General features: G+C 44.6%; 1 protein-coding gene across 9 annotated transcripts in view; it reads right to left on the bottom strand.

Annotated features, from left to right (window-relative positions):
* TTLL5 (tubulin tyrosine ligase like 5) overlaps positions 1-27,791 on the bottom strand; it is a 286,995-nt gene that overhangs the window by 67,495 nt on the left and 191,709 nt on the right. For all 9 annotated transcript variants that reach the window (XM_056133744.1, XM_056133741.1, XM_056133747.1 and 6 more), the window contains one exon: positions 9,925-10,120. In XM_056133744.1, the coding sequence (XP_055989719.1) occupies positions 9,925-10,120 (196 nt within the window). The remainder of the gene's footprint in view (positions 1-9,924; positions 10,121-27,791) is intronic.

Raw genomic sequence — 27,791 nt, forward strand, 5'->3', positions numbered from 1 at the left:
AGGGGGCCTGAGAAATAGTACAGGGGTTGAGTGCTTGCCTTTCATGCTGCTGACCCTGGTTTGACCTCCGGCACTGCATATGGTCCCGGAGTGCAGTGGGGGGTATAGAAGAGTGCAATGGGGGTGATCTATACCCCCCAACCCCAAGGTTAAAAGTGATATATAACAGAAGAGATAATAGTACACTTATTGTCACTGAAGCATTATTCGCCACAGCTAAGCTGTGGAAGCAACTGAAATGTCCATCCCTGGATTACTGGATAAAGATCATGCTGATAATTGTACAGCCCATAGGACAGCATTCTGCCTTAAAAAAGGAAATGCCATCGTAGGTTGTAACATGGATGAGCCTTTGGCATGTTATATGTTATGCTACGTAGAATAAGATGATCACACAAAGAAAAATACTGAATGGTTTCACCTAGATAAAGTATTCAAAGAAATCAAGCTCATGGAAATATGAAGTAGAATGGGGTGAGGGGGCAGGGAAAACAGGTAGCTGCCATTTAGCGAGCATGGAGAGTTTCCGTCACACAAGATGAAAGAGGTTGGGAAAATCTCTTGGCACCAACGTTAACAATGCTGAACTGTACATACAACATACATGTACATATAACACACATGTACATGTAAGCAGGGGGACTGGTGCTAGGTTGTTGGTTTTTATTTTAATGATATGTAAAATAATAAGTGCAACAGAGTTTTATTGAGCTTCTACCTGAGCAGTCTAGAAATCAAAGAATGTTTCCGTGACATGTCCATGATGGCACAGCTGCTGTGCAATGGGCATCATGCCCACCCAGGGGGCTGATGGGGGGCTAACGGGGGAGGGGGCATGTACTATGCTCACCTATGCTTGGCTGTTTCCCCTTTACAGAGAATCCATGGAAATAAAACTTCCCTTCCAAAATCAATCTAAACCTAAGCAAACTTAACAGTATGTCCAATTTTCATCAGAGGCACTGAAGACAGATTTCCTTTGCAATTAAGTCCAAGAAGAAAAAGATGAACAATAGTCATCTGAAAGCAAATTTTTATTACATATTTAACCCCAAATGAGATTCATTATGAAAGTAGTTCATAATCTCATTTTTAAAAATATCTCATAACTAGTAGTTTTATGGATTAAAAACATGTATTGGGGTTCTGGCTCTCCTAAAAACACGTCTGTATCTTACAGCTTCTAATTCATAAAATAAAATATTTAGGCAAGTATTGTCTATGTAGCGCAACTGAAAACTGAAGGCTAGAGTGACAGTACAGTGGGATGGGTGATCCCCAGCATCCCATATGGTCCCCTGGGCCCACCAGGAGTGATCTTTGAGTGCAGGACCAGGAGTAAGCCCTGAGCACCATTGAGTGTGGCCCCAAAACAAAACAAAACTGAAAATTGAGGGTCCATGGATCTCCAATTGTCTGTGTTCAAATGTCCCATTTGCTGTATGTTGCTCCAAGTCTCACCTGGCTGACCCGGGTATCCTTCACAGATCTTGCTGTCAGACGCTATTATGCTTCTTTTTTATGCTATTATGCTGTGGCCATCCCAGATGGATGGGGCTGCGCTGATTTCTGGCTGAAGATGGGCTCTATTACCATCTCACATAAAGTTCCTGCTGTGAGTCCCTCCTCTGCCCACACACCAATCAACCAACGCCACTGCCTGGAGGGAGGGCATGGAACTGGCTGCCAGGCAACTGGAGGCTTATACGACATTCAAGATGGACCCTAAGCAGCTGGCCAGTGAGCAGACAACTGTCTCTCTCTGCACATATCCACAAACATGGAGTTGCAGATCCTGATTTACACCGCTGGCCTTTTCTTTTCTATTTGCACGCGTGGATGGGTGTACAGTTGTGGAAACAGCAGTAGCAGCAGCAAAAAATCAGAAAGAGCGGGATAGACACAGAAAGATTGCATTCATCTGGGGAACATAAAGCCACAAAACGTGAGACTAACACCCAGGAATGGCTGAGATTAGTACCAGAAATTTTGCTCCATGACTTGGAGGCCAGCCACATGTGCTAGGTGAAAAGGAAGCTCAGATAGAGAAGAGAGCACCAAATAAAGGGTGTTGTGAGGACCCTCCCAGTGTGGGAGAAGCATGCTAAAAGTAGTCTATAGACCAAACATGATTGCCACTCAATGCCTCTCTTGCAAAACACAGTACCCAAAAGAAGAGAGAGAGAACAAGGGGGAATGCCCTGCCACAGAGGCAGGGTGGGACGGGGGGATAGGGGGTGGGAGGGATGCTGGGACCCGTGGTGGTGGAGGATGGGCACTGGTGGAGGGATGGGTGCTTGATCATTGTATAACTGAAAACCCAAGCACAAAAATTTATAAGTCTATAACTGTACCTCATGGTGTTTCACTAATAAAAAAAAAAATCTGTGATGCCATCTCTGACTGATGCTAAGCGTGTCAAATGAGAAGAGAATGAAGTCACTGCTGTCAAAGCGGGGAGGGTAGTGGCAGGGGAAAGGACCCCAGTCACCCTGGCCTGACTTGCGGGACCTGGAGGGAGCGGCTCAGCTTCCTTATCAGTGGAACAGAGACGACGCTCCATCGCGACCAAGACACTTGCACTCCCCCACTCCTTCCCCGCCTTCTCAGATCCCAGGGAAACGCTACTTCTAGCAGCAGCTCAGCAAACAACCTGCCCGAGAAAGGAAGCCCAGAATAAATCAGGCAAAGGTCTCCACTGCCGTAGTCACACTGGAAGGGACCTGTCATGTTTCCTGGGATCTTCTAAAAATACCAAAGAAGTAAAATCGAAATAATATGGCCACAAGCACCCACAGGGCTGGAAGGACGAAAGGGATATTGAAGTGATAATTCCTATATTATTAGTAATAACTCCCACAAATGCTCCAAATTTCCAAACCTCAGGGACCTCTTTCAGGAAACTGCACAACTCAAGAGTGTCCCTGAACACATTACAACACTCCCCCCCCCCAAAAAAAAAACCACATAGACACACACACACACACACACACACACACACACACACACACACAAATTTCTAAGATTTTTGAGCGCAGGACTTAAGAATTTGGGAACTTGGGTCAGAGCAATAGTCCAGCGGGTAAGGTACTTGCCTTGTACACTAGCTTTGATCCCCTGCATCCCATATAGTCCCCCAAGCCCACCAGGAGTGATTACTGAGTGCAAAGCCAGGAGTAACCCCTGAGCACCACTGGTTTTACCCCTACCAGGGAGGAGAAAAAAAAGAAAGAAAAAAGAATGTGAAGCCATTGGAATAAAAATACAGACTTGAGTCAGTGCATCTTCGATAGATCTTTGCTTTTGAGATGGTATATTTGGAAAGGAGTAGACTAGTAAAGATAACTGAGAATAACTTTTCAAACAGAGTTTGACCAGGGAAGTACCTGTTCAATGGGTGAAGCACAACTTTAAAATAATGCCACAGAAATTACTATTTACTGGTTGCTTATTACATCCAGAGAGGTGCACAGAGCCTGCCAAGAACCTGGCTGCAAGGCTCATATACCTCAATTCCAATCCCCGTGGCACTGAGAGTGTCATAAAGGATCGCTGGGTTTCCAACTGCAAAATGTGGTGAATTGGGGGGTCGGTGGTGAAGATTCAGAGCAACACTACAAAGTTCAGGCTCAGTGCTCGCTTGGCACTTGGTGACATCCTGGCGACAATCATTCTCCTGATGAGCCCACACAAGGAAAAGGAATCAGGCTCCTTAGGGGATGAGCCAACTGAGACTCAAATTCATTAGGATACCTGTTCCATCTCATGGGCTGAATGGAAGACCAATGTGGTTTCAGCCTGTCTCAAAGTGCTACGTACTTTTGCATGTCTTGTTTCGTATATTTTCAATGTATTTTATTAGGGCAGAAGAAAAAGAGTTTGGTTTGGCAAAATCTATTAAATTACATAGTTCTGGGGAAATGAATAATAACAATGATGACAACAAAAATCACACATTTTTAAAAGCTAGACAAGGAGTGTTATATGAGAATTCCTGATCAATGAGGGGTGTGGGGGGCAGGGGCGGGAAGAGAACCAAAATAGAATATATCACCACCACCACAAAAACAAAACAGAAGAATAAAGCAAGCGCAGGGGCTGGCATTCAGAGCGAACCCTTCCAAGAGCTTCACTACATCAGCATTGCCTGGCCGAAGCTAAGCCCCTGCTCCACCCCCAAATCTCTGCTGCAAACTCCCCTACAGCCAGGCCTGTGTGCTTTGCCGCTCGGTGCCATGCCCAGGAGCTAGCATGCTAGTCCTGGCTGTCTGCAAAAGTGTGCTCTCGGCCCCCTCCCCCACAACACAAACACAGCAGCTGAGGATGGGGAGAAGCACTCTTCAGTCCTGCAGGGGGGCGGAATTTTTCTAGACACAGGTAATGAACTTTTAGGGGCAGAATAACAACACTTGGCTGGGTTTATATGGGAACCCCTTGCACACCTGCGAGGAACCCTTTCTTTGTACACATGCACGCACATATCATTAGCAAGAAAGTGCGTCAAGCACGGCACTCAAGACGTTAGCAGACCCAAAGGCCCCTTGATGAGAAAAGGAACTGTGCCTGGCCCTGCTCAGCGCCGGATCACCACAGCATCTAGTGACTCTGGAGAGAGGGGGCGGTGGTGGAAGAGGGACTAAAAGAGAGAAGGAGCGGTGGAAGGAGGGAGGGGGTCTCCCTCCCACTTCCAGCTACTCAGCTCTGTGAACCCTGACGTCTATTACAGGCTCTGGAAAGAGACTGGGACCTGTGGAAAACCAAGCTGTTTAACCCCTCACTCCGTTGTGAAAAGAAACCGGGGCAGTGCTGGCTGTGGCCATGCAAACGTCCTGACATTTCTGTGCTTATGGGCTCTATTCAGTCTGGAGGAGGCAGAGAAGAGAGTGGGAGGGAAGAGGAGGGGGGCTGGGGGCAGGCGTCTAACAAAGGATCACTTTAACAGAAACTACTGAGTAATCGCTCTGTCAGGGCCAAGAATAACATCAGCTCAGTGTCGGCAATTAGAATCGGTCTTTGGGGGGGCCCCCTACCCTGCGGGCCCTCCTCACCGACCCCCGCGAAGAGAGCTACTCATGCTGATGTCACTGGCAATCACTGTGGCCCAAGAAAGTCCCCAACTCAGCTCCAAGCGAGGTGTCTGGACTTTTTCTTTGGGGGCAGGAAGCCACGAGACAAGACAGAGCCATCAGGTTCGACCAGAATCAGACAGATTCATTTCACTGTCTTCTCCTCACCATTGCCTCACTTCCCTTGATCATTCTAAAGTGAATTTTAGGGATTAGAGGACATATAGATACGATGCACAGATATATGTATTGCAGTTGGGGGAAGGTTGAGACCGCAGTGATCCCGAGTACTGCTATCACTACTGAGACAAAGAGGGAGGAATCTGTCCTCTTAGCTCTTGTCCACCATAAAACTTGAATCCTGGGGGAAGTGACTGCTGAGCAAAACGTACCCTGATAAGAACAAGAATGCACAAGGAGGTTTTCAAGCTTGGAAAATGGATTTATAAGGAGGCAGTGGTAGAAACAACGTTCCTATAAAAAAAAATGATTTGTCTGAAATTTTACAGGGTAAGTTTGAACTTAGCCAGTCTCCCTTGCAAAGGACAGAGATTAAATACAGCTACTTCTGATCTCTTAGCTGCTCTCCAGCAGGGCATACTAGCTTCACCTGGGAACCTGTTAGAAATGGAGACCCCTGAGCCGCACCCAAGCTTGGCTCCCGAGTCAGAAACAAAATGGAGGGGGTGGCTGGCACTTTACTAGGCCTCCAACTAATTCAGCTGTTCAAACCTGGGGCCTGCAAATCCAGCCTGCCCCACAGGTTTTCAGAAAAAGCCTACTAATTTAGCCCCTTATTGTCTGTGACGACCTTCATTCTAGGATGGCAGAGCTAAGGAGCGGCCACTGAGACTCTCCAGTCTGCAAAGCCTCAGGCACCTACCACCAATCACAGCGCAAAGCTACCAACTGCGACAGGGACTTAGAATCTTCTTTCTTTAGAATGTTCTTTCTTTTCTTTTTTTTTTTTTTTTGGTCACACTTGGCAATGTACAGGGGTTACTCCTGGCTCTGCACTCAGGAATTATCCCTGGTGGTGCTCAGGGGACCATAGGGGATGCTGGGAATTGAACCCGGGTCGGCCGCGTGCAAGGGAAACGCCCTACCCGCTGTGCTATCGCTCCAGCCCCAGAATCATGTTCTTTCAATTGCTGATGAGACCCAAGAGCATGTTTGAAAGGATGCGACTTATTTTCTCAAGCTCTGTTCCTGGAGTATGGAACAAATCACAGGGATTTCCTTGTACCTGTGTCCGGGGAAACCAGTAAGTGGTTCTGGGTTACTTTTCCTCTCACGGTCCTCCTGCAGGATCAGTCTTGCAAGGGTGGGTAAATGTGTACCTGTGTTGAGCTTTCTGAGTACATGGTTAGACAGGGATGAAGACACAGGCTTTCCCTGAGCGAGGGCTAGAGAGGCCCATTCCCACACTCCTCTCCTGAGTCAGAGTTGGCTTCCCTGAGGTGAACAACTTCAGTGAGCTGCTGGTCCAAGTGCAGAAAAAGCTGGAGAACTTCCTTTGTGTGTGAGGCTGCATCATCTTTCCTCAGACGGTTATCAGATATCGTGATGAAAGGCACCGTTCACATACATAATCACTGCAGGGGTTTATGCCAGGAGGCCACATGCCAAAATTATACTGCCCCCCCCCCCCCCTTAATGTCCTTTTCCTTAAAGAGGTTCTCATTTATAGACCGCTGGCTAGGTAAATTAGATTTCAAATGAGCCAGCATTGGTGGTTGTGATAATGTCAACCTACACCTCAGGAAAATGAACCCACAGCATGAGGAGCTGGATCAGAGCAACTGCCTCCCTTTGAGGGGTTTGCTCAAGGACAGCAATGCTGTCCATCAGAGTCAAACCACACTTCAACCTGCACTGGAGGGCAAGCACTACGGCTGGTCTGAAGCCAGCACCAGAAACTCATTCTCTAGCATGGTTTTGCTTTTCTTGTGGAGTGATTACATTCTTCTGTAAGAGAGTGCTCTAACTTACTAATGATTAGTTAATATCTTATTTTCTGTTTTGTTATAAACTCTTTCATCTAATGGAATTGAGGTTTTTATTTTTTGCTGTTTGTGGTTTATTTTTAGCTTGCCCCAACAGTCTCAGAACTTCAGCCTTAGTCATTTTTACCTAAATCAACCACCAGGGATTGTAAGGATAGGGGGAAGAAATAAAAATGATGTTATAAACATATATAAAATGATGATGAATGGGTTTCTGCTCCCTCTCCAGGAGACACGAGATAACTCCCTTCTTGGGAGTTCTGCATCCTCCCTAAGACAGATATTCTGACAGATTCCAAAAAACAGATTTTTACAAATACTTCATCATTCAGTGAAACTAAACCAGCATAATCCTCAGTAAAAAAAAAAAAAATCCACACAAGAATAGCAATACCCTGAGTTTTCAAAAAGAATGTGAGTTGCTGGAAACTAATCAAAAGACAGAGGGACTTACAAATGAAACCGTTTCTGAAAGTGAACATCAAAACTGTCTCTCCCCCCCCAACTCTCCCCAAACTTCAATGTCCTGCACTTGGCTTCCTTTTTGCCATCATCCACCATTCTCAAGGGATGAAAAACACTAAAAGGGCCCAATGGGCTAAATTTTTAGAGCCCTAGATTACACTCGAATAAGTGAAACAACACTTCTTACAGGAGTACAGGAGACCTCCCACAGCCAGCATCAACTTGAGTTGGCATTCTCAAGTATTCTGAATGATGGGGAGAGTTCAGAAGTTGAAACTGTTTGGGCTGGGGATGTGGCTCAACAGTAAAACACATGCCTTGCTTACAAGAAAGCTGGGTTAAACTCCTCCCCCCCCAGAACCCCCCCACACATGGTAGAAATTTACAAACTTTCGGGGGGAAATCTAAGATTTATTCTTATATCTGTATCATGGAAATGCAATTAGGCTTAAATGTTGTCACTTCTCAACAAGGGGACTGCTACATGACGAACAATCTGAAGTTATAGTACAGCAAGTAAAGAGTTTGCCTTGTACATGGCTGCCCTGAGTTCGATCCCCAGCATCCCATATGGTCCCCTGAGCACTGTCAGGTATGGCACCCAAACCTAAATAAGTAAATAAATGGAATGTTGGAATATATAGTGCCTCTCATAGAAGCAGACTGTGGGTGGGAGGCAAATGGAGGTTTGGAGGGCATCGGTGGAAGAAAGGGGACAATAGTAAAGGGATGGGTGTTGAAAGATTGTGTGCATGAAACCCAATCACAAATTACTTTGTGACTTCCCAAGTGACTAAATAAAAATGAGTAAATAAATGAGATGCTAGAGTCCACGCTTTCCAGAAAAGAAGTCTATATTTTTCTACAATTAAACTCACCTAAAGGTCTGGAGAAAGAGTACAGTAGGAAAGGCGCTTTACTTGAATGTGGCTGTAGCAGCCATGTGACCCTATGTTGAATTCCCCAAGACTGCATGGGGTTGCCTGAGCATGGCCAGGGTCGCCCCTGAGCACTGTCACATGTAGCCCTAGCCCTGGAAATCAATCCATAACAAACAACAAGTGAGTCTAAAGATCTATTATAAACACCTGAGCTCAGAATTGCTTCATTAGAGCGAGGTAATATGCAGTGTAAGTAATCATAGACAAAGATGATCAAATGATGAATGATACTGAAGTAATGTATCTGGGTGGCAGTTGAAAAGGTGAGTAAAGAAAGGGTCTAAAAATACTTGTTTTATGTGGGGGGGGTGGTGGGGGAACCTTCAGGACATGTTGCCTTGGCCACACAGTCAATACTCATTTTGTACAAACCAATGAGCCATATTTTCACAAGAAAGAGCAAATGACAAGAGCGCAAGCTCGCGGATTTCTTGCCCTAACCAAATATAAGAAAACCACCGAGATCTGGGAGTGATCCGGCCAACAGAATGTGCAGAGAAGCTGACCTCTTTGGGGCCTGACTTCTGTGAAGTCTTTATCAATACCTGGGGCTCTGCTGGTTCAGCCGCACGACTAACGAACGTGAATGGTTCCCTCGCATAGACGCTCGGGAGTTTCTGTCATTCTTAGAGATAACCCAGGAGGGAATGGAATATCTTGAGAGCGTAAATTCCAGGCCAGCCAAGCTTTCACTGTCTATGGTTACTGTTTTAATAATCCACTGTTTAAAACAGTGCCAAACTCATGCATTTGTGATACGAATTGTATCAAATGGAGCAATCACCTAGCTTATGACCATTTTCTGAGGTGAAGAGCTTGAAAGCTATTCATAGAAAATCTTGATAGATGATGGAAGATTAGGTTTTTTTTTTTTTTGAGGGGTGGTGGGGCACACCAGAGATGCTCAGGTCTTACTCCTGTCTCTGCACTCAGGAATTACTCCTGGTGGGTTCCGGGGACCAAACTCGGGTTGGCTGTATGCAAGGCCAACTCCCTACTCACTGTACTATCTTTCTGATCCAATGATGGAATTAGTCACTGTCACTGTCCTCCCACTGTTCATCGATTTGCTTGTATGTGCTTATATATGCCACACTATGGTGATACAGAGTGGTATATTTAGAAAAAAACATTCTTAAAATGCTTTTAGGTACCTGGGAATTAGACCCATGTGGAGATTACTGAGCTATGTTCATACAATATGAAGGGCAAATATTACCACAGAGATTTTGAGGGAGAAATATCCAAACAAAAGAATGTCAAAAGTCGTTTCAACCTCATCTTCCAGCAAAGCCACTGTCATAGCTTTGGAACATTTCTTTTTCCTGAATCTAGATTCCCCAGGAACTGCCTGAGTTTGCACGTGTTTGGGGGAAACACATACTGCATTTCCCATTGATCTTCATTGTTTTTAACCCACATGGGGAAAACCTTATCTTGAGTTACCTGGTGCCGGGCTCGACTCTGATCCAGAAGCTGGCGGGACTGAAGTTTCTGTTGTTCGAGTTGCTGCAGGGCAAAATGGAGTTGGTAACTGCCCGCGGTGGGGTGGTACTTGTGCTGGGGGATCACCCCAGTAGCCTTGCTATACGCGTTGTTCTCTACCTCTCCCTCCCAGGCAAAGCCACCTGTTTGGAGGCTCCTGAAGAGAAAAGAAAGCAGATTTCTTAGAGCGATTGCACAGACCATCTAAAGAAAAAGGAGAGAACTACCCCAGGTATTTTTCCTCTAATGTACTATACATGGTTAGTCTGGAATTACAAGGTAAATTGCACATTAACCTAGAGCACCAAAGACAAAGACAGGGGCTACTCAGCGCCAAGCTCTGCGATGGAACTTACTGTAACACCTGCCAGATGACCAGTGGAATGCTGAATAATCAAAATAGCCAGGTCTCTCCCCATCCCACCCTACCCCACCATGACTGCCCTGAGGCCCTTTTGCGGATCCCAGAGAGCGTCAGGCGCAGAATGACAGTTGAGCTACAGTTGAGGTAGAAGCACAAGCAGCTCTCGCATCAACTTGAAAGGTTTAGGAATGGGTGATATACAGAAGCCTCAAGTTTTCGGAATCACCCCTTAGTGAAGCACTGGGTTTCTTCAAGAGAAATGCTTATATGTATACCTCACCCACCATAGAGTAACACGACTGGTGTGAGAAGAAACTTGGTCATTTTCCTAAACTGATCCGAACAGGATCCAGCTGGGTGGGACCTGGCTATACATGCGGGAAGGTAAGGAGCCCGCAATGTGTATAGTCCATGTCTTCCCCACTTACAGGTTCTGGCACTCTGCGTGCAATCCTTTTCTCCCAGAGAGAAAAGTCTCCAGTGAGAGCTGCCACTTCAGAGCTGCGGAATGGCCAGTATCAAAACCCCAACCGCACAGAAAAAAAGCCAGGAGCAGAAAGCCTGTGGCGAAACTGGAACTTGTATGCGTTGTTGGTGGGAATGTAAAATGATGCAACTGTTGTACAGAACAGTCTGGCAGTCGCTCAGCAAGTGACTGCAGAGCTATCATGCCGTAGGTCCAACCTTTCTATCCCTGCATATATACTCTAAAGAACTGAAAGCAGAGGCACAGATGTCTGAACACTCGTGCTCAGCGTAGCACTGCTCAGGAGAGTCCTAAAGTACAAAACCATCTATGGACAGATGACTTGCTAAACAGAATATGAGCTACACACTCGGGAATATTATTCAGTCTTAAAAGGAAGGAAACACACAACACCCAATAAAAGAGAGAGAACAAAAGGGAATGCTCTGCCACAGAGGCAGAGTGGGATGGGGGGGCGATGGGGGGGTGGGAGGGATACTGGGATCCGTGGTGGTGGGAAATGGGCACTGGTGGAGGGATGGGTATTTGATCATTGTATAATCGAAACCGAAAAATAAAATAAATAAATTAAAAAAAGGGAAGAAAACACTCCGTAAGCGCAAATGTGGAAGATGATACGGGAAAGTCATGTAAATCAGTCACAAATACTGTATCGTTTCACCTATATGCAGAACCAGAAACAGTCAAATGGTTAGAGGTAAAGTCAGATTTGGTTGTGTGGGGTCAGGGAGACAGGGAAAGAATGAAAATTGTTTATGACTGTATTGATGTTTTTCAATGGACCAAGAAGTCTTAGCAATGGGAGGTAGCAATAGTTGCACAACACTGTATAAGGTGCGGGGGACCCTGTGATGCCTGGAATCCAAGTGTGGGTTGGCTCCGGTCAAGAGCTGTGCCATGAGCCCTGGACTGTGTTTCTGGCTCTGCCACAATCTTTTGAAAAGGTCCTTGTTTGCTTGTAAAACAGTCTTATTTGGCAGCCCTTCCTTAAAAGTACTGGTCATTCCTCTCTGAACCTTCTTTAATTACCCTGTATCATCATTGGTTTTTCTTTTTTAAAGCAACAGGGACCCAAAAATTGTACACAAGAGAAATTATCTCATGATGAATAAGCTGATCCCAAACCCTTTCTTAACTGGGGCTTAAGAAAATGCCACAGTGCTTAATTGAAAAGAACTATTCATCATGATTTCCCCAGCACGGTGTGATCCTTTGTCCATTTCCTCTGGCACCAATGGCCATGTCAAGGGCAAAGCCGCAGGACCCTGGGTTCTGCAGATCTTCCTGTGTCCTGACCTTCTGTTTGCCTGGTTATTCCGTGTGGGTCCGACGGACCATAAATGAACTTGGCGGTGAGAACAAAGAGGAACATTCCTCTCCTGCCAGCCATCTCTCCTCAGACATTGGTCTCCTCTGCTTTCCTTGCCTTTCTCCATGAGATTTCCACAGAACTAGTTAAGGAAAGGCTGTAGAAGGGACCAAGGTGACAATGATAGTTGGAAATGATCATTTTGGACAGGAACTGAGTGTTGAAGTAGGTAAAGGGGTATACCTAATAACCTTTCAGTATCTGTACTGCAAACCACAAGGTCCAAAATGAGTGAGTGCATGTGTGTGTGCACATGAGAGAGAGAGAGAGAGAGAGAGAGAGAGAGAGAGAGAGAGAGAGAGAGGAGAGAGAGAAGAGAGAGAGAGAGAGTGTGTGTGTGTGTGCACAAGAGTGCACACACAAGAGAGAGGGAGAGTGCACATGAGAGAAAGAGAGACAGAGAGAGAGAGAAACAGGGACATTGGTGGTGGGAAAAGTACACTGATGAAGGGATGGGCGTTGGAACACTGAATGACTGAAACCCAATCATGAACAATTTTGTTTCTGTGTATATCACCTTGTTCAATTAAACAAAACAAAACAAAAGGAAAGCCTGTGTAATGTACTCTGAACTTCTGCACTCCAGGGATGAAAAGCACATGGTCTCTCCTCTGATACGTCACACCTCTTCTTCACTCCCTCCACAGCTTGGCCCCCGCAGTTCCCCTACACAATTATACACTTGCAGCTAATCTTTTTGGACATCAGTACCCAAGTTCTTGGAACCTATTTATTACCTTTCTGAGAATGAAATCTGATCTATAGTCATCCTTGAATGTCTGCTATTGAACAATTAAAAAGATACTGTCTTTTCCCAGTATCAGGTATTTTCCATCATCTGGGTTTCTGGGGGGTATATGTGTGTATATATTATATGTATAATACAATAAAATACACACATCACATATATATGCATATATGATACCTTTTTCTTTTGCTTTTTGGACACAGTATCTGTTCCAATCTTTGAGACTTCATAACATAATAGCAATCAAATTATGAGTGATCCAAGAATTTTACAAGCAGTATGAAAAAGCTCCAACTACAAATTTGGTTATCTTTCCTATTGCTTTCTTTTTATTCCTTAAGCACCCACAGATACCAAATGCTGATTCTCACTAAGAATAGTGCTAGTAAAAGCTCTAAGTCTTGCATTAGAGAAAAAGGAAACTGTAAAAGTCCAGTAAAACAGTAAAATCTATTAATCAGATTTTGATTTTTTTTAAGTTATTTGAAGATTGCATGAAACTATTATAGTAAGGGCTGGTAAAGAAGGACATTTAGGGCAAGGAGAGGGACAGAATTCTTCCTCTGACTCAATTTGTTACTTGTTTATAAAAAATTGAGTCAAAGCATTTTCACGAGAAAATAACTTTTCAGTGTTGTCAGAAGTGTTAACTCATTCCTTCATTTAGTTAAGGGTTTTTTTTTTTTTTTTTTTTTTTTTTTTTGCTTTTTGGGTCACACCTGGCGATGCACAGGGGTTGCTCCTGGCTCTGCACTCAGGAGTTACTCCTGGCAATACTCAGGGGACCATATGGGATGCTGGGAATCGAACCTGGGTCAGTTGTGTGCAAGGCAAACACTCTATCCGCTGTGCTATCTTTCTAGCCCCAAGGTATTTTTTAAATGGATTTATATTTTCAAATCACTGGGCTGGAGAGATAGCACATTGGGTAGGGCGTTTGCCTTACATGCGGTCAACCCAGGTTCGATTCCTCTGTCCCTCTCAGAGAGCCTGGCAAGCTCCCCGTGGTGTATTTGATATGCCAAAAACAGTAACAACAAGTCTCACAATGGAGACGTTACTGGTGCCCGCTCGAGCAAATAGATGAACAATGGGAGGACAGTGGGACAGTGCTTGCTTTTTGGGTCACACCCAGCAATGCTCAGGGGGGTTCTTCCTGGCTTTGCACTCAGGAATTACTCCCGGTGGTGCTTGGGCGACCACATGGAATGCCGGGGATCGAACCCAGATTGGTCGTGTGCAAGGCAAACGCCCTATCTGCTGTACTATCCCTCCGGCCCCAACATATATAATACATTGACATTAATAAGATGATAACATCATTTACAAAGAGAAGTCTCTGGGAGAAAAAACAGGAGTGAGCCAAGTTAAGGAGCAAATGAATGGCTGGAGGAATCAGTTGTGATTCTCTTCTCATTAGTGAGGGAAGAGAAAAGTTGGCTGGAGATAGCTGCAAAGAACAACTGAGTAGCTAAGAGAATGTAGTGTGAGGGGAGGCAATGGAGAACGGTATCACGGTACCCAGGTTCTAAATGAAGATCTGAGCGGGGCTAGGCTGACCCAATAAACAAATGAGCACGAAGGAAGAGACACAGGAAATGCCTGGCTGATTAACCCTGAGATTCCCATGCTATTTAGGGCAGGCATTTGAATCTAGAATAAAACCATGACTTAGGATAGCTGGAGCATAGGGCAGAAAATTCACCAATTGAGATTGTGTTCCTGTCACTTGCTTTGTTTTAGTTTCTAGTCATGAATAGCAATCCAGCCACATAGATTAGATTTTGCAGGATTAGGCAAAAATGTACCTTCAACGTGAATCATTGCACTCAGTAACCACACTGGTTTTACTGATTTTATGTTCTAAAAGTTGCTTTCATTATAAATATTCCCAGGAGGGGCATTTACTTGAATGCCTTCTTGCTGAATATGTATGCATGTATATGTATGTTTTTATACATATACATAAATACATATATATATATATATACATACACACACATACATATCGATCAATCAGAATCTGCAATCAGGCCACCTTGTTTGGAGAGGACTGAGAACAGATTCACAGGGGGCTGAGGATGAATGCAGGGTAGAGCACTGGGAAGAAAGTATCGAATAAGGAACTTTGGCTAGAAGAGATTTATTCATTCAAGTGCACACACATTGAACAAGGCTGCAGCATCATAAAGCTTTATAGTGAAAGCTGTTTTCAATCTCATCAGACCAGTACGCCTAGTCTCCAAATCACAAAGGGAAGTTCCTCAAGCAAGTAGAGGTTTTTAGCAAAGGGGCAGGAATTTTTACAGTGCAAACACTGGAGGCTGGGGAGCGGGGGGTGGGCAGGAGCGGACAGCTGTGTGAGGCAGTGCTGTTAGCCCAGGACACACCTGCTTGCTGTGAACTTCAGGGGCTGTTTCTCGGGCCTGGTATGTTCCAAACAGCAGCATGAGCCAAGTGTTCTGGCACAGAGGAGCCAAGGTTTATGCTCTGCTGCACCTTCCCTGAAGATCATCTATCGCCATATGCCTTTCTGTGGCATCTAAAGAGTTTCCAATTCCATCCAAGATTTGGCCCCATCTCCTTGGTCCTCAATTTGTCTAGATTGTGAGTGACATATGTTCGACCCTCGCCCAAACGCTAAAAGTCATTCACTCTAAAGTTTAGTTTTTACACTACTGAAATACAAAACTTAACATTTACATAACACTGCTCAATACAATATTGCCCAGATGTAACACTGTACAGATCCCCTGTAAGTAACTTTTAATCGTTTTATGTTATTTCAAGAGCAGAGTGCCTAGGTGAGCAGAGTTTGCTGTGGAAATGCTCAGAATGTTAACATTTGATTCAAATTAAGATTCAAAGCTTATGATGCTGCATACCATCGTCACAACATGTGTAGTCAGTACGCAACAATTCGGTGAGCTTCCCTGAAAACTTCATTCTGTTAAGAGCCTGTTCATTAGAAAGTCACTGACCTTTCTGGATAACACTGTGGGACTAGACCTTTCTCTCTGTAACTGTCCTGCCTGAAGCCCATTCTTAGCCTGCATCAACACAAAAATTGGCACTTTCCCCTTTGATTTTAGTATCTGTACCATCATATGGGTGCTGGTTTTCAAGGACTCGGAGGCAATCTGCAAAAATGTACTGGCGGTGTCTCTGGTAAAGCGTAATCTTGGAAGAAGCTTCTGGAGAACAGCTCTCAGTGTGAGGTTTTCTGAGAATGATGGGCATGCTAACAGCAGGGTGGCAATGAGGCAGAGGCGCATGATCACTGCACAGTCTAGTTCTTACACAAAACCTCAACTTCCATGGCTGGGGAGACCCCCTCCCTCCTGAGGGGTCTGGAAGTGTGTGGATGTGCTTTTGGTTGCCGTAATACTGAGGCGGGGAATTCCTGAAACTGGCTGGGTGGTCAAGGGTGCTGACTGCAGAGATGCAAGGAAGACTCTTGTACTAGAAGAACACAGGGTGCCTGCATGCCGGGGGTGTGTGGCACTTCTCAGCGGTACTTAAAGGGCATGAAGGACGGGCCATCTGGAGGAAGCGATTCTTTTACAAAAAAAGGACAACCACCTGCTTCCATGACACTCTATGAAATGCTCAGATAAAGAGGCTAGATTGTGTCTATAAATCTCACACAGTGTAGTTAGGGCGCATAGTGAAGTGCAGCAGAGGTACCATAAAGGCCCCTGCAGACAAGGCAGCTCCCAAGAGCAGCCCTGATGCTGCTGGCCACAGTCAACACAGCAGGTGCACAGAGGCAGTTCCCAGCCAAGTCAATGCTGCCTCGTGTGTGTGTGTGTGGGGGGGGGGGGGGAGGGGGGCGGATGGGGGGCGGTTGGTGCTTTGAATGTCCGGGGCGGGGGTAGCCATGGGTACAGCTGTGGTGTGCTCTCTGTTTGTTCACTTAAGGGCAGATTTTCGAAGGGCGGGGGGATGTGAAGGGATCCCCCTGTACTCTCTCTCCAGCTCTTGTTACTTTTCAAGTGAGTTCTGAGGTAAAATCTAAAATGAAGTTGATGAACTTTTCATACTCTGTACCTTGCATTTTGAATGGATCTCTTATTCACTCACAATTTTTCTAATATCTAGAATTAGTTGTTTAACATACTGGATAGTGCAGAGCTTCTAAATGCTGACACATGTCACTATATCACATTTTAAAAGCTCAACTGTGTTAATACCAATCTAACGTCAATATTTATCCCTCTCCCACACGAGTCGCCTGAGAGGCAACTGAGCAGGCGTGTCTTTGTATGTGAGAGATGGTGGGATTATATTTACTGAAGTCTTTGGTTTTGCATAAATTTACATTTTACATACATTTACATATGAGGAAGAAAAGATATGCGGAGGAAGAAAATGTTAAACATGTATGTTTGCTTGCTTGCTTTTTCCACTCGAGGGAAGACCATGTTCTCTCTGAAAACATATTTCCTCTTTCTCTCCGCTCATATATTTCTAAGTAAAGTTCATTCAATAAAAACGATCTTGCTTCACTAAGAAATAAAAGTCATAAGTTCACATGATCTATAATGTTCTAAAACAACACCAAATATCTAAGAACTACATCAACAAAAATTTATAATGTTCTAAAACAATATCAAATATCTAAGAACTACAACAATAAAAATCAAACAACTGGCCCTTTACTGATTTATTTTTTTAATCATTGTATTTGCAAATTCTTAAAGTTTTGTTGGAATAAGCAATATAAAGTGAATTTGTTATGTTCCAAAGTAAATTTGTTATACAAAGTAAATATGTTATGGGCAGGCTGGGATTGGGAACCTGGGTATGTTGGTGGAGGGACAGTTACACTGGTGGTGTTGGAACAATAAATGCTGGAAACAACTCCATAATGAAAAAGTTTGTAAATCATGGTGTTTTAAATGAAAATCAATAGTAAAAATAATAAATAAAAATCATGGGAAAGATGTAGAATTTTTACATTTAATTTACATCAATTAAAAATATTAAACACAGTGGGTAGGGTGTTTGCCGTACTTGCGGCCAACCCGGGTTCGATTCCCAGCATCCCTGAGCACCGCCAGGGGTAATTCCTGAGTGCAGAGCCAGGTGTGATCCAAAAAGAAAAAAAAATTAAACAGAACCTGAAGAAATATAAATATGCCATATCAAGTGACTGCAAGGCAATTTGAGGATGTTTATTCATATCCTGGATACTCTATCTCTGAACTCTATCTGGAAATCTCTATCTGGAAATCTGCCTTTGGATGATCTCTACTTCATTCATTGCTGCATACTTTCCTCTTATCCTTGTTAATGGTTATAATAAATCATTCTAAAATTCTAGTCCATTAATTCCATCATCTAGCCTCTGTAGGACTAGTCTCCTATCAATTGTGTTTTATTCTAAGAGTGAGTCTTGTTTTCCTATATTTTCATATGTAGGATAATTTTAATTGTATCTTGGATATTGTGAATGATATCAAAACTGGATTACACCATACTAATGTGTGAAAGAGAGGAAGAAGAAGGGGAAGGAGGAGGGGAGAAAGGAAGGGAAAGAGAATGAGAATAAAGGTAAAGGTAAAGGCCCTCCCGTTGATCGTCGATTTGCTCGAGCGGGCCCAGTAACGTCTCCATTGGAGACTTTGTTGTTACTGTGTCTGGCATATCGAATACTCTCGGTAGCTTGCCGGGCTCTCCGAGAGGGGCGGAGGAATCGAACTCGGGTCGGCCATGTTGGCTGCGTGCAAGGCAGACGCCCTGGGTAGGGCGTTCGCCTTACAAGCGGCCAACATGGCCGACCCGAGTTCGATTCCTCCGCCCCTCTCGGAGAGCCCGGCAAGCTACCGAGAGTATTCGATATGCCAGACACAGTAACAACAAAGTCTCCAATGGAGACGTTACTGGGCCCGCTCGAGCACATCGAGAATGAGAATGAGAAATTAAAATTTAAGCAACCAGTTAACTTGGTTGAACTCAAACTACATTTTTTTCCCTCCCCTAGTAAGCCATGGGTCAGATCTATGTTTAGTTCTTTGAGTCAAACCTCTGTAGCCTGGATATATACAGTGTCCAGAGGGCAGCCAGCAATGTGAGCCACATTTATACTGGGAATTTAGGCACTCTCTCTCCCTCATTTCCAGGGTTCTTGTCTATTCTTCAGCAGATGTGGCTAGCCTGAACTTCCTTCTTTGGTTGTACAAACCACTGAAGAGTTTGAATTTCTACATAACTTCTCACTGCTCGGTGTGGCACAGTCTGTGGTGTGGTCTCAAGTGAAAGGGTAACAACTCCTCACTCGCAGTTCCCTTTTTCCAAACGTTTGATTCTCCTCCAGTATCTGCCAAGGTATTGACTTTCCAATGACTTTGGGTTGAAATTTGTACTTCATTTACTGGACTGACCAGGCAAAACATTATAGGGTCACTACTACCACTGAGACCACCCCCACCTGACCTAGAGACTTCATGCAATCACAATTACAGTCCCTAGAGGCTTTGAGGTGGTTATTAAAGACAAGTTAATTATAAATTTTATATAGAAAACTCAAAGAATCTAATGTACATTATCGGATTTCGTGGCACATATGAAACTTCCACAATTAAGATGTTATGATAGGGGGCTAAGAACAGACATACCGCTAGGGGCCAGGGAGATAGGATTAAGGATAGGGCTCTTGCTTTGTACACAGCAGACCGAGTTCAATCCCCGGCATCCCATACAGTCCTCCAAGCACTGCCAGAAGTAATTCCTGAGAGCAGAGTCAGGAGTAACCCCTAAGCATCACTGGTGTGGCTCCAAAACAAAACAAAGGGATACAGAGATTAATGAAACAGAATAAAGAGTTCAGAAATAGATCCATAACCCCCATCCCCCTGTTCTTCTGGGAGCTTGGCAGTCACACCCATGAACTGCCTCTGGTACCATATAAGCTCATTAACTAGCCATGATCCAGAGACTCATAAATAAATCTTGGAAGAGATCAAAAAGGCTGAAGAGATGCCTCCAGACCCTGTCAGGCAGAGTCTCATTCAGGGCACCCAGGAGGGGGGAGAGGTGAGCCCACCACCTGCCCAAATAGAGTTCCTGACCCCGAAAACTTCCAGAATCCAATCGCCACCATGCTCACGGCTGGACTACCCACAGGTTTGGGACAAACCCCATCCAGGAATAAATTTGTTGAAAAACTCAGGTATGTAGGTTTTGTGACTGAAATCTCCAGGCTCTCAGAATCAGGGATGGGATCTCCCCCCATTTTCCTGTTCTTCTGGGAGGCTGGCTGTCACGCCCATATAAACTCATTAACTGGCCATGATACAGAGACTCATAAATAAATCTTGAATAGATAAACAAGCTGCAGAGATACTTCCGGACCCCAAAGTCATCATCCAGTTACAAATTTAACTCTATCTGTATCACCCCCATTCAAAATTTTAGAATTCGCTAACACCCAAGAATAGTTGAGATAAGTACCAGGAGGTTCACTCCATAGCTTGAAGGCCAGTCGCACATGCCAGGGGAAAAGGCAGCTCAGATAGAGAAGGGTGTTACCCAAGTAAAGGGTGTTGGAAGGATCCTCCCAGGATGGGAGATGCATGCTGAAAGTAGACTATAGACCGAACACGATTGCCACTCAATGCCTCTTCTGCAAACCACAGCACCCAAAAGGAGAGAGAGAACAAAAGGGAATGCCCTGCCACAGAGGCCGGGTGGGGTGGGAGGAATGGGGAAGAGGGTGGGAGGGCTACTGGGATCAGTGGTGGTGAAGAATGGGCACTGGTGAAGGGATGGGTACTCGATCATTGTATAACTGAAACCAAGCACAAAAGTTTGTAAGTCTACAACTGTATCTCATGGTGTTTCACTAATAAAGTAAAGTAAGTAAAGTAAAGGCCCTCCCGTTGATCGTCGATTTGCTCGAGCGGGCCCAGTCTCCATTGGAGACTTTGTTGTTACTGTGTCTGGCATATCGAATACTCTCGGTAGCTTGCCAGGCTCTCCGAGAGGGGTGGAGGAATCGAACTCGGGTCGGCCATGTTGGCCAGCCCTGGAGCGATAGCACAGCGGGTAGGGCGTTCGCCTTACAAGCGGCCAACATGGCCGACCCGAGTTCGATTCACTAATAAAAATTTTTAAAAAATTTAGAATTTGTGGAGGGACATTTCATACTTTACCCCACTGATATACCAAGAATAGCACTTGGTATTCAAGTGCTTTTGGATGGGATGTAAAAGAGAAGGCAACCAATCTCGATTAAGAAAATATTAGCACACCTGTAATGACATGTTAGTAATCTCTTATACGAGGGCTTAATGATTACAGGGTGAGAGAAAACAATCTTCACATACTTTGTTCTAAGGGAATATTTTTTGATTATTTTTAGTCAATTGTTCATAACAAGCAATACAAAATAAATTATCTAGGGCCTGCTACTGGGGCAGGCTTGGGTGGTGGTTGGGAAAATTGGTAATAACGATGGTGGGAAGGTATAATGGTGGTGGGATTGGTGTTGGAATATTGATGTAATAAATTACTGTGAACAACTTTGTAAGAATAGCACTGTAGCACTGTTATCCTGTTGTTCATCGATTTGCTCAAGCGGGCACCAGTAACGTCCCACAACAAATTGTGAAACTCGATGTTACTATTTTTGGCATACTGAATACGTCACAGGGAGCTTGCCAGGTTTTGCCGTGCGGGCAAGGTACTCTCAGTAGCTTGCTGGGCTCTCCAAGAGGGGCGGAGGAATCGAACCCAGGTGGGCCATGTGCAAGGCAAATGCCCTACCCGCTGTCTATTGCTCCAGCCCTTATAAGAATAAATTGTAAAAAATTTAAAAAAAAGAAAGAAATCCATAAATAAATGTTCACTTGATTTTATGTTTCTGGGCCACAATGGGTGGTATTCAAGGCTTATTCCTGGCTCTGTGTTTAGGAGTCACTCCCGGACAGGGATTGGGGGACCATACATGGTGGTGGAGATAGGACCCAGGCCAGGGGCATGCAAGGCAAGCCCCCAGCCCACTGTACTATTTCTCAAGTCCCCTTGATTGATTTTTGATCAAAGTTCCAAATGAATCCATGAGGACCACACATCTGGACATAGTTCAGGGGCACGGGACAACCGAGAAGGAATACGGCCCTCCCCGCCAAGATTCTGTTCTGCCAAATTTATTTATCTTTCACCTCTGAGTGTGCTCTTTAAGCTTTAACCTTTTCTATTTTGAATCTATGAAGTTATGTTGAGCAGAGGTAGTCGATATTGAGATACAAAAAAAGCTCAAGAATTATCTGGGAAAACAATATAAACTTTTGACAACCTATATGCTATGTCAAAAGCACAGAATGGTTTGGAATTCTGAATGCAAGCTCATCTCAGTTGAGATACTAGGGTAAAAGAGCTGGAAAACCTTGAGTTATTTTGTTTATTTGAGAGGATAAAAGGCTTTTGGGAAGGGATTAAAGGAATAATCCAAGTAAGAAGCCTAAAAGAAAAAAAAAAGGCTTAGATGCTGGACAGAAATGAGACAGCAATGCCAGAGATGAACTGGTGAGAACCCCGGAGGCAGGGCCAAGGCCCTGGGCTCCTGGGACCCCACCACAGATTTGGAATGGGTGACCAGGAGGGGTGGCCAGAGTGAGCCTGCAAGGCCCCATCCTGGCTCTGTGACACAAAACCACATCCTTAAGAGCCTCTGCTATGAAAAAGGAACACAAATCACTCCCACCGTGCTATGGTAGGTTCAGGGATAAAGGTAAAAAGGTAAAGGCCCTCCCGTTGATCGTCGATTTGCTCGAGCGGGCCCAGTAACGTCTCCATTGGAGACTTTGTTGTTACTGTGTTTGGCATATCGAATACTCTCGGTAGCTTGCCGGGCTCTCCGAGAGGGGCGGAGGAATCGAACCTGGGTCAGCCATGTTGGCCGCTTGTAAGGCGAATGCCCTACCGCTGTGCTATCGGTTCAGGGATAAAATGGGACAAATGCTGCAGAGCAAATCAGTATGAAGTCTGGCACATATAATGAATGCTCAATCAATGGGCGTTGCCGTTATGAGCAATCTTCCCCTGGAAGTGAACCTACACCTCTGGAACATCAAAGAATAAGGGTACTGGGATTCAGGAGTGAACAATTCCAACCTCAGAAGAGAACAAGTGGTATGGATGATCTTCTTGAAAACCATCCTGTCCATGAGAGGGAGCTGATGATGAGATGAGAAATTGGCCAGTCTACCCCGTGGTTCCAGAAAAGGACACACGAGTCACTCAGAGTGTGTGGGAACCGTGAAGCCGGGTTGCCATCCGGTGGTCGAGAACCTGATCCCCAGGGAATGCGGGCAGTCTCAGCCATGCCAAAGCTGAGACTGCCAGCCTGCTCTTTTTATTTGAAACACCAGGAGGGCTTTGGAAACACCAGCAGGGCGCCTAATACTCCTAACAATCGGGCTGCGGACCAGAGCCAGCTGTGGCCCTTGTGAGTCCGGTGAGGGAGGAACCCAGGCGGCAGTGCTTACACATCTTTTCCATGGTCCCTGGGGGAATCAACTTTGAGAACCGCTGAGCCCGCGTCAAGCTTCTTAAACTTTTCCACTCACAACCCCCGTTCGTCTGAGAAATTTTTATATGAATAAATTTTATATTATTTGTATACCTGAGTATATAAAATAGATAGACAAATATTTACTGATCATGGGTCATAAGTTTATTTATTTTGGTTTGTTTTTAGGATCTGGACCACACCTGGCGATGCTCAGGGATTACTCTTGGCTCTGCACCCAGGAAGTACTTCTGTAGACGCTTCTGTAGTACTTCAATATGGGATTGAACCTGGGTTGAGCGAGTGCAAGGCAAATGCCCTTACCCACTGTACTATCTCTCTGGCTCAAACCACAAATTCATTTTAAGACATTCAGTTACATGGGGCTGGACAGACATTAGGGTGGACAGGCCATCTGTGAGGGAGGAGTTGGAAATATGTTGAAAGGCAATGTCAAGGCTGGTAGCACTGGAATGGACTCTGAGTGCCTTGTTGGAAGTAAAAAAAAAAATCCTAGTACTGCAGATAATGCACTTGTCTTGCACACAACCAATACTTGTTTGATCCCTGGCCTCCCACATGGTCTGCAAAGCACCGCCAGGAGTGATCCCTAAGCATAGAGCCAGGAGTAAGCCCTGAGCACTGTCAAAACAAACATAAGAAGCATTCAGTTACTAACCCAGCAGTTTAAGAAGCCAGGAGCTTGCGAACGCCCCAACCATAAGTAGGGCACTAATCATTGAGTGGAGGTAAAGGGTCACCCGCTACGGAAACTACCAGAGAGGGCAGCTACCTGGGCAGTGGATGTGAGACTGCTGAGGGAGATGATCACAAGCCTGCTCACTCCCGAGTCTGCTAACTGAAGTCTAAATTGCTGTGGCTACATCACCGTTTGCCTTTCCAGAACGAAATGCAAATAAATTTTTTTCAAGTAAATTTTTGTGGTTTTGTTTTGTTTTGGGGTGCGATCCTCAGGTATTAATCTTGGCTCTGTGCTCAGGAATTACTTCTGGTGGGACTCCTCTGATAGGAGCCCAGAACTGAACCCGGGTAAGTAGTGTGCAAGGCAAGTGCCCGACCATCTGTAATTGCTTGGGTCTTCTCAAGTCAATTTTTAAAGGAACAAGCAGTGTGTGTGTGTTTGTGTGTGTGTGTGTGTGTGTGTAGAGGGAGGGAGGGAGAGAGAGAGAGGAAGAGAGAGGGAGAGAGAGAGAGAGAGACAGAGAGAGAGAGAGAGTGGGGGGCATATCTGGCAGTGTTTAGAGTTTACTCCCGCTCTCTGCTCAGGGATCACTCCTAACAGGGCTCTGAGGACCAGATGGGGTGCTGAGAATTGAACCTGGGCCAATTGCATTTAAGGAAATGCCCTACCCACTGTACTATCTCTCCAGACCAACACCGGTCTCCTTTAAATGCCATACACCTAGGAAACACAAATGTCATATATCTTTACTCCAAAGCCCCCAGGTGGGTATACCATAAACATCATGGTGACATTTTCATCTAAAGCTTCGCCTTTGTCCTTCCCCCTCAGTATCCCTCCTCATGAACAGTATCTCTGCCGTCTGTGATACAGTCCACTTTCTTCATGTGGCAAAATGCTGTGAACATCACCTCACACAACAGTACTATTTCTGGGCAGTTCTGATCCCACTGTTCACTCTTACTGTACATTTCAGGTCAAATTAGACAATTAGACCCTTACAGAGAATTTTTGAAACCATGTGGAGAGCTCCCTTCTTTTTGACTGACTCTGATGAATTTAGATTCCTCATTCTAGACTGTTTAGGTCATTGTGACTCTTCATTGTTCTCCAAGATACTCAATATCCCATTCAATATCCCATTCTTCATGTCACCTGAAACTAGGATTAGTATGTCTTCTAAATGCATAAGTGTCCATCTAAACCCATTTTGGTGAGAGTTTTCATCATAAACGGGTGTTGGATCTTGTCAAATGCTTTCTCTGCACCTATTGATATATCGTTTTTATCTTTACTTTTCTTGATATGATGGATTATGTTGATTGATTTCCAAATGTTAAACCATCCTTGCATCCCCTGGATGAATCCCACTTGATCGTGGTATATGATCTACTTTACTATAAAGCGGTAACAATTAAAACAGCATGGTACTGGAACAAAGGCAGAGCCACAGACCAATGTAACAGGGTGGAATATCCCTATACACAACCCCAAATGTATGAGCATCTAATATTTGATAAGGGAGCAAGAAATGTGAAGTGGAGCAAGGAAAGCCTCTTTAACAAATGGTGCTGGCATAGCTGGACAACCACATGCAAAAAAATGGGCTTAGACCTCGACCTAACACCATGCCATGCACAAAAGTCAGATCAAAATGGATTAAAGACCTCGCTATCAGACCAGAATCCATAAGGCACATTGAAGACAAGGTCAGCAAAACCCTCCACAATACTGAGGCTAACGGTATCTTCAAAGATGACACATCACTGACCAGCTAAGTGGAATCAGAGATAAACTAATGGGACTATATTAAACTAAGAAGCTTCTGCACCGCAAAGATATAGTGACCAAAATACAAAGACAATCTACGGAATGGGAAAGAATAACCACCCAATACCCATCTGATAAGGGGTTGATATCAAGGATATACAAGGCACTGGTTGAACTTGCAAGAAGAAAACATCCAATCCCATCAGAAAATGGGGCGATGAAATGAAGAGAAACTTTTTCAAGGAAGAAATACGAATGGCAAAAAGATACATGAAAAAGTGCTCTTCATCACTAATCGTCAGGGAGATGCAGAGCAAAACAACTATGATATACTACCTCACACCACAGAGACTGGCACACATCCAAAAGAACAAAAGCAACTGCGGTTGGTATGGATGTGGGGATTAAGGGACCCTCTTACACTGCTGTTGGGAATGCCAACTGGTTTAGCCCTTTTGGAAAAGATGATTCTCAAAAAATTAGAAATAGCTCCCATTCGACCCAGCAATACGCAATACCACTTCTGAGAATATATCCTGGAGAGGCAAAAAAGTATAGTCGAAATGACATCTGCACTCGTATGTTCATTGCAGCACTGTTTACAATAGCCAGAATCTGGAAAAAACCCAAGTACCCAAGAACGGATGACTGGTTAAAGAAACTTTGGTAGTTTCTACACAATGGAATACTATGCAGCTGTTGGAAAAGATGAAGTCATGAACTTTGCATGTAAGTGGATCACATGGAAAGTATCACTGTCACCCCGTTGTTCATCGATTTGCTCGAGCAGGCCCAGTAACATTGTGAGACTTGTTACTGTGTTTGGCGTATCGAATACATCACGGGTAGCTTGCCAGGCTTTGCCGTGCGGGCGAGATATTCTCTGTGGCTTGCCAGGCTCTCTGAGAGGGGCGGAGGAATCGAACTTGGGTCAGACATATTGGCTGCATGCAAGGTAAACGCCCTGCCTGCTGTGCTATTGCTCCAGCCCTATGGAAAGTATCATGATAAGTGAAATGAGTCAAAAAGAGAGAGACAGACATAGAAAGATTGCAGTCTTCTGGGGAATATAAAGTAATAGAATGGGAGACTAGCACCCAAGAATAGTAGAGATAAGTACCAGGAGGTTTGCTCCATGGCTTGGAAGCTGGCCTCACATGCTGGAGGAAAAGACAGCTCAGATAGAAAAGGGGACACCAAGTAAAGTGTGGTTGGAGGACCTGCTTGGGATGGGAGATGCATGCTGAAAGTATAGATCGAACACTATGGCCACTCAATACCTCTACTGCAAACTACAACACCCAAAAGGAGAGAGAGAACAAAAGGGAATGCCCTGCCACAGAGGCGGGGTGGGGTGGAGGGGTGGGAGGGATACTGGGATTATCAGTGGTGGAGAATGGGCACTGGTGGAGGGATGAGTACTCGAGCATTGTATAACTGAAACACAAGCACTAAGTTTGTAAGTCTGTAACTGTACCTCACGGTGATTCACTAATAAAAAATTTTAAAAAAGTGTGTAAGTGTCCAGCATGTAGAAGTCACCTAAATCATTATGTATGGGCCAATGAGTTCATTGGCATCAATGGTGAACAAGTGGGCTAATGAGAGAACCCTAGAGTTTCAGCTCTCAGTCTTACATGGATTCTTTGTTTAGAAATAGCTGCTTAGTTAGTCAACAAATATTCCCAATGATAGAATTATCTTGCTGACATTTCTTTTTTGTCCTCACAATATTTCAATATTATGCCTTGCTAAAATCAAATTATGATACCTGGTGCCCCAAATGGTCCCCCGAGCCCAGCGGGAGTGATGATCCCCAAGTGCAGAACCAGGAGTAAGCCCTGAGCACTGCCGGGTTTGCCACCAAAACA

Source organism: Sorex fumeus, unplaced genomic scaffold (assembly GCF_029834395.1).
Source record: "Sorex fumeus unplaced genomic scaffold, SorFum_2.1 ptg000098l, whole genome shotgun sequence".
In the NCBI taxonomy this organism is placed as follows: Eukaryota; Metazoa; Chordata; class Mammalia; order Eulipotyphla; family Soricidae; genus Sorex; species Sorex fumeus.